Here is a 7,526-nt window from a genome sequence, read left to right as displayed (position 1 = left end):
ATCGTGTTATGGATGAATCGACAATATATAACACGAAATTTACACGTTGCGTTAAAAATATTAAAAAAATGAGAAATAAATGCAACTTTTGAGAAAAATGTAATCATTTTTAAAAAAAATTAGAAAGAATGAAATGTTTAAAGTTCAATTGCTGTTATTATAAATAATAAAAATTAGATTTTATTGTTCAATATTTCTTATTTTAGATGAAAATCAATGAAATGGTATAGAATAAATGTAAACCAAGATCATGTCTTGTTCAAAGTACGCGTCTACACCAGAAACAAAAAACTTAGCACGGATCTCCCGCCTGATACTGGGCCCCTGTGCTGACGTCATGAGAGACGTGCTCCAAAAGGAAGTGCCAATTGCCGACCTGTCCAGGAGAGTTAAAAGCTGGTTGAGGTCAGATACGAGAAATACGCTCAATAAATCACAAACTGATTTGATTTTTCCGCCATCATCAAATACCTACAGTGGAGATTATTCAGATTTAGATATATATTTGCTCTATACTCTCCTACGTAATGTGACTAACCTACCTGCACACAGTCAAGGTTGGGGTAATGATCCTGAACCTACAGACAGAAGTGTATCGGCAAATATAGAGCGTATAAGACTCGTCAGAAACAGATATTACGGACATGTTGTCAATAAAGGCATATCCGATGCAAATTTCCAAGTAGAATTCAACAATATTCGCATAATTGTGGAAGATATCGACGGTCATCTTGGCAGTCCAAAACATCTGATGTCTGTAGACTCTATCAAGACACAAACAATGGACCCTGTTCAGGAAAAGAAATGGATCGTCAAACTTAATTCTATAGGTACGAATAAATAACATATTAACATCACTGTATCAATAAACTGTGTATTACTATTACAGGTAGACAAAAAAGTTTTAATGCAATCGTATTTTTTTATTTGTGCGCAAACGGGAAGCCATATTGACTTGAAAGCCAATACAAATGTTTGAAAATGCTAAATGTGAAGGTAGTGTGAAGACATGTCTTCCTTATAGTTTTTATGTTCTGTATTGTATGCGTAAATTCAGTGTGTACGGGCAAAATGCTTGACTTATAGTTATCTATTGTAAACAAATCTTTTTACTTGATGTTGAAAAAAATGGTTTAAATCTAGTCAATTTAAAGATTTCTTTTTTTGTTCTTTTTCCGAAAAAAAAACCCCATAATTATATTAGTACCTCCTTTTTGAACAGATTCACTGGCCAGAGATACAGACCAACACAAAGGAGAAATAAACAAACTTGAATTGCAAAATGATCAAGATGGGAACGCTCTACATTTAGTTGCATTTGCTGGCGACGAAACAACCTTTAAAAATATGATTAAGAATGGCTGTGACCCTTACAGTAGGTCTAGTAGAGGTTCCACTGTGCTCCACTACGCGTGTCAAAACGGCAAACTGAACATGGTCAGGTATATTTGTGACACGTTTCCAAATTTACTTTCTCTGGATTATAATGACAACGAAGGTAGGTCTCCTTTACACTGGGCAGCTGAATCAGGAAACATTGATTTACTCAAATTCCTCTTGGGAAGAGGATTTGATATCAACACCAGAAAGAATGATGGGAAAACTGTGCTTCATATATGTTGTATGTATGGAAAACTAGATATGATCAGGTATCTAAATGAACAATATTCTCATCTGTTATACATCAAGGATAGAATTGGAAATAACGTCTTGCATGCTGCTGCTTGGGGTGGAAATATTGATTTGTTCAAATTCCTGGTGGAAAAAGGTTTTGACATCAATGTAAGCTCAAATGATGGGAAAACTGTACTTCATCTTTGTTGTATGAATGGAGAACTAGAGATGTGCAAGCATTTAACAGAAAATAATTCTCATCTGTTATGCATCAAGGATAGAATTGGAAATAACGTCTTACATGCTGCTGCTTGGGGTGGAAATATTGATTTGTTCAAATTCCTGATGGAAAAAGGTTTTGACATCAATGTAAGCTCAAATGATGGGAAAACTGTGCTTCATCAATGTTGTGTGAACGGAAAAATAGACATGTGTGAGTACTTGGTCAATACTTATCCTCATTTAATAGACGTCAAAGACAATTATGGAGAGAATGCTTTACATGCTGCAGCATGGTGTGGTAACATTGAATTGTTAAACTTTTTGTTGGGAAAAGATTTGGATATCAAAACCACAAGCAATGATGGGAGAACAGTTCTTCACATTTGTTGTATGAATGGGAAACTAGATATGTGTAAGCATTTAACAGAAAATTATTCTCATTTATTATACATAAAAGATACAGGTGGCATGGATGTCTTACATGCAGCTGCATGTGGTGGTAACGTTGATTTATTCAAATTTCTGTTTGAAAAAGGTTTTGATATCACAACCAAAAGATTCGACGGAAAAACTGTACTCCACTTTTGTTCTATGATTGGAAATCTACAGATATGTAAGTACTTAGTAAACACTTTCCCTCCTTTACTTTATATCGAAGACAATGACGGAATAAATGCCTTACATGATGCAGCCCGCTGCGGTAGCCTTAACGTGTTTAAGTTTCTGTTGGAAAAAGGATTTGATATCAACACAAGAAAGAATGATGGGAAAACTGTCCTGCACCTTTGTTGTATGAATGGAGAACTAGAGATGTGCAAGTATTTAACAGAAAATAATTCTCGTATGTTATACATCAAGGATAGAAAAGGAAATAACGTCTTACATGCTGCTGCTTGGGGTGGAAATATTGATTTGTTCAAATTCCTGATGGAAAAAGGTTTTGACATCAATGTAAGCTCAAATGATGAGAAAACTGTGCTTCATCAATGTTGTATGAGCGGAAAACTAGAGATGTGCAAGTACTTAGTCAAAACCTATCCTCATTTACTATATGTCAAAGACAGTTACGGAGTGAGTGTTTTACTTGCAGCATCTAGGGGCAATAACATTGATTTGTTAAACTTTTTGTTGGGAAAAGATTTGGATATAAACACCACAAGTAATGACGGGGAAACAGTCCTCCACATCTGTTGCATGAATGGAAAACTAGCTATGTGTAAGCATTTAACAGAAAGTTATCCTGATTTGATAAACATTAAGGATTCTGATGGTGCGAATGTCTTACATGCGGCTGCATGGGGTGGAAACATTGATTTATTTAATTTTCTGTTGAGAAAAGGTTTTAACATTATAACAACGAGAGGCGACGGGAAATCGGTGCTCCACTTGTGTTGCATGAATGAGAAATTAGATATGTGTAAGTACTTAGTGAATACTTTTCCTCAATTACTTCATATCAAGGACAACGATGGCGAAAATGCGTTATATGAGGCATCCTGGGTTGGAAATATTGAATTATTCAAATCTATGTTGGGAAAAGGTCTTAAAGTTGAAATTCCTAGAAATGATGGGAAAACTGTCCTACATCTGTGTTGTATGAATGGAAAATTAGATATGTGTAAATACCTTGTAAACACTTTTCCTCATTTATTGAATGTCAAAGACAAAAATCAACTAACAGCATTAGATATTGCTAAAGTGTATCAATTCAAAAGTGTATCAAAATTTCTAGAGAGCACCGCTTCTGATTCCCGAAGGGGGCAAAGACGAAAAGAAATGCATCTGTAGATGTTGCATGCAAATGAAATAGTTATCAATTATTATTGTATTTTACTTAGGAAGGAATAAGTAAAAAAAGAAGTGATTTCAAACATTTTTATATAAGGTGTGCATTTTATAATTATTAAAGTCGCCCGAGTGGTGTAGTGGTGGGTTCGAATCTCAATGTGTAACGTGTTTTATGTAGAAACAGGAAGATATTGTAATCCTGTCATTCATAGAGAAAATAGTTTTTTTTTTCTTTATAAAGCTATTGTTTAAAATGAAAAACAATTTTTACTTGATTTTCCTATGAATTTAGAATTTAGAAAAAAAGTATTCAATGCAATCTTTTTTGCTTAATCCATATCAGTTTGTATCTACAAAACAATCCTGGGAGTGTTTATATTTGTTTTTATATCAGATGCTGATTAAATATTAGAAGCAAGATTCCTAGAGTTAAAAATTGTGTAGTATATGGATAACTACACATTCAAATTTATGTATATGCATTGTGCTTTATTGACAATAAAGAATTTAAATGAATTTGTTTTCTTTGTTCCCTTGTTGACTGAAACATATGGAGATAACGAACAGTATCCAAGATCAAAAGTCCATAAAACAATACAAAATAATAGAAGCATAGCAAAAACTGACATTTAAAACATCGCAGGTTGGATCAGGTGCCATGGAGGAGTGAGCATCCCTTGCTGATCGGTCACACCCGCAACTTAATCCTTCTTTGAAACACTTGTGTGTAACCTAATTAGTCCAATTTTTGTTATGAAAGAAGGATATGGAGATATCAAACGTATTCAATATCAAATTCCATAAAACAATACAAATCAGAAAAAGAACAAACACAGACCTCTAAAACATCAGAGGTGGGATCAGGTGCCATGGAGGAGTGAGCACATCCTTCTAACTGGTCACACCCACCGAGTGCTCCTTGTCATGATCAGGAAATAACGGGAACATCTGTCGTCAATTCAGTGTAAAAATAATGGATTAACAATTAGCATAAAAAACGTCAATCAGCATTTGACTCAATGATAAATTGTATATATAGACATAAGGAACATTACCATTTAAAATACAGTAAAGTGCAAGAATCAACTTTTCCTTTATGATGATGAATGTAACTTATTTTCACAGAATAACTATTTATATTGTTAAATTAAAGCTAAGATTATCATAATTATTTTTTACAAATCATTTGATCCCATGATTGAGTCACCACATCAACAATTGACATTGAGAAAATAACCGTTAAATCATTATAATATCTTGGCCTGTGCTTATTTTTATTTGTTTCATTTCACTTGTACACAAACATGTATCAGTATTCGTCCCATCGCCTCTTTCAAAAAAAATCTGATAAATAAATCAATACAGCCTACAAAGAGGGTTCAAGTTTCGAAAAATAGATTCATTGGCCCAACCAACGAATTTCAATGATAACAGACAAGATCTTTACAGGTATATATTTAAGTGTATTTTTAGTAAACCAGTTCCGTCATAATATTGCACCGCCATGGACATTTACTAGTGATTTCCCAAACAAATCTGTAAGTACGTTAACCCGCACAAAAGTTCAAGACGGAATAGGCACGGCTTTGGCACGGCTAGGACATGGAATCTGCACGGGTTTTTCAAAAGCCTCACGGATTCTGCATGTCCAAGACACGGACACGGCTTCCGTGTCTGAAAGTGGGGAATCCTCACTCACAGAAACCCGTGTGGAGGCACGGAATCCGTGTCCCAGGGAGACGGTTTTTAACTCAGGCGGGTTTTGCTTCAAACTATTTATTTATATCTCACGGCTTTATACTAAGCATGCTCAATCATAACTTTCTTTATTTGAATATCACATTGGAGGGATTCATGGTCATTGTCTAAGAATGTGTCTTTTTGCTTTAGTTCCAATGATCTTAAACTAATAGATATCAATTGGAATAATTTCTGGGATAATTTCTTCACTTTTGAACTAAATTCAGTAAGTGTTTACAATCTAGAATAAATAAGCATGATAAGTCAATTTTTCAATTTTCATGATCTTCCTGTAAAGCAATGTTGACAATGAACATGATGAAATAGTTTAGGTTTATTTGAATGACTTTAGTTGACTTTCACTAATCCTTTTTAGTATATATTTTATGTGACATCACTTTGCTAGCTAGTGAAAGTTTTATTTAAACTAAATTCTCTCTCAGATTGTGCAAACTTACCTACTAGATTAAATTACAATTGAATATTGTACATTATCAATAAAATCTTAATTAAAAACTAGCATGGATTGTAACTGAAAAAGTAAATCTTATACAGATAGTCAATGGACACATTCATATAACATGTATAAGATTTTTAACTTCTGAAATTCTAAAACTAAGCATTAATGTAAAGCAACGTGAAATTAGTTTGGTTTCAGTCTCGATTTTGGCGTCCACAGTAACATCAGGAAATTCTCTAAAGGCCATGACCTAGATTTAAACAAATGCACAGGTCCCGTGACTCCTTATATGGTATACGGCACGACTTTTTTGACACGGGTTTCCAAAAAACCGTGTCTCCATATATGGAAAAGACACGGGTTTCAGACACAGGTTTACAGAATCCAGGAGTCCATATATGGAAACTAGCACGGCTTTCTGACACGGGTTTTGTAAAACCGTGGGCGACTTCGATTCGTACCCGAGTACGTACTCGAGTTACTTGAGTTTCAATCGAACGACCATAGTTACTACTCAAAATACGTCATATGACCTTATGAACTCTACCCAAGCTAACCCAGCCATGCAGTAGGATTACTAGAGTTTCGATATGGCGGCGTCGAAGAAAAACCCGAACATAGGAATTATTTTTTACTAAATATTATGTTAAGCATCGCTTATCCTTAAAAGCAAACTTCGAAACGCACTTAATACATAAACGCTTTATAATTTATATGATTTAATGTTTATTTGATTAGATTTTTCAGGCTTACTGCCCGATAACAGCAGAAATATAAATTCAAATTCGAAACCAAAAAAGTTCAGAGCTGAAAAAGAAAAACATTTCAACTGCAGCAAAAGCTACAGAAAAAAATAACTCAACAGATGATGTCAAAATGGACCTATTCGACCGCCTTTTAAAACCCATAGAGGAAATTTATTTTATTTTCGCTACCCTTCAAACTTATATGAGTTCGCTTGAAAACCACATGTTTGTGTAAACATCTGGTCATGTGACGTCAACCAAGAGTTAATACTCGGGTATGAATCGAAGTCGCCCATGTGTGATCTCATTTAATTAATTCGGCCAATATCCCGTGCGGTGTCCGTGCCTCGACCACTTTTAGGCACGGCTTTCCATACATACTTTACATAGGAGCACGGGATGCTAAAGCACGTGTTTCTGGAGACGGAATCCGTGCCTGAGCCGTGTCCAAGCCGCCCGGACTGTTTCGTACGGGTATTTCTTTTTTATTTCATATTCTTAAAAGCTGTTCACAGAAACAACGAAAATATATGCGTTACTGTTTTTATTCTATTTATCATATCTGTGAAATATGTAAAGATGTTATTGAGTATCTTCCAGCTTCACACAAATTGCTTGGGAATCTTATCGGACAGAAATCACAGTTTTATTCTTTCAAGTCCTACATTTTGTGGAAAAGGATATCCCGACTTCGTTTTAGTATGAATAATTAAGTATATCGTTCATAAATTATGGAATAAGTCCTGTAAGATGTTGATCAAATTGTAGCATATTCTTTTTGCATGTATCCTAGCATTTGTGTTGTAACTTGTTTATCGGAGTCAAAAAAGAAAGAGATAAATCCACGAATGTGCTAAATCGGCCCAATGATTTTAGGAAAAATAAAGTGAGGGGAAGAAGAAACTTATTTACGGAAATATTATCCTTAGGTATCATACTTGAATAGTTTACGCCAA

At 34.6% G+C, this 7,526-nt stretch overlaps 1 protein-coding gene across 1 annotated transcript; it reads left to right on the top strand.

Annotated features, from left to right (window-relative positions):
• Positions 1-238: 238 nt before the first annotated feature.
• Positions 239-3,624, top strand: LOC134235755 (serine/threonine-protein phosphatase 6 regulatory ankyrin repeat subunit B-like). The gene is made up of 2 exons (XM_062717903.1): positions 239-830; positions 1,223-3,624. The coding sequence occupies exons 1-2, from the start codon at positions 251-253 to the stop codon at positions 3,622-3,624; spliced, it is 2,982 nt and encodes a 993-aa protein (XP_062573887.1). The 5' UTR covers positions 239-250.
• Positions 3,625-7,526: the final 3,902 nt, after the last annotated feature.

The sequence above is a fragment of the Saccostrea cucullata genome, unplaced genomic scaffold (genome assembly GCF_032062105.1).
Source record: "Saccostrea cucullata isolate Sc308-1 unplaced genomic scaffold, CSIRO_AGI_Scuc_v1 ctg6749, whole genome shotgun sequence".
Lineage (NCBI taxonomy): Eukaryota > Metazoa > Mollusca > Bivalvia > Ostreida > Ostreidae > Saccostrea > Saccostrea cuccullata.
Note: the sequence above shows the minus strand (reverse complement) of the source record. Positions and strands in the feature narration are given on the sequence as shown.

Bases quoted from the DNA above. Each gene is read 5' to 3' on its own strand.
- LOC134235755 (XM_062717903.1), top strand. From the start codon at position 251: ATGTCTTGTTCAAAGTACGCGTCTACACCAGAAACAAAAAACTTAGCA. The intron at 831-1,222 runs GTACGAATAAAT...CTTTTTGAACAG, and splicing joins CGTCAAACTTAATTCTATAG to ATTCACTGGCCAGAGATACA.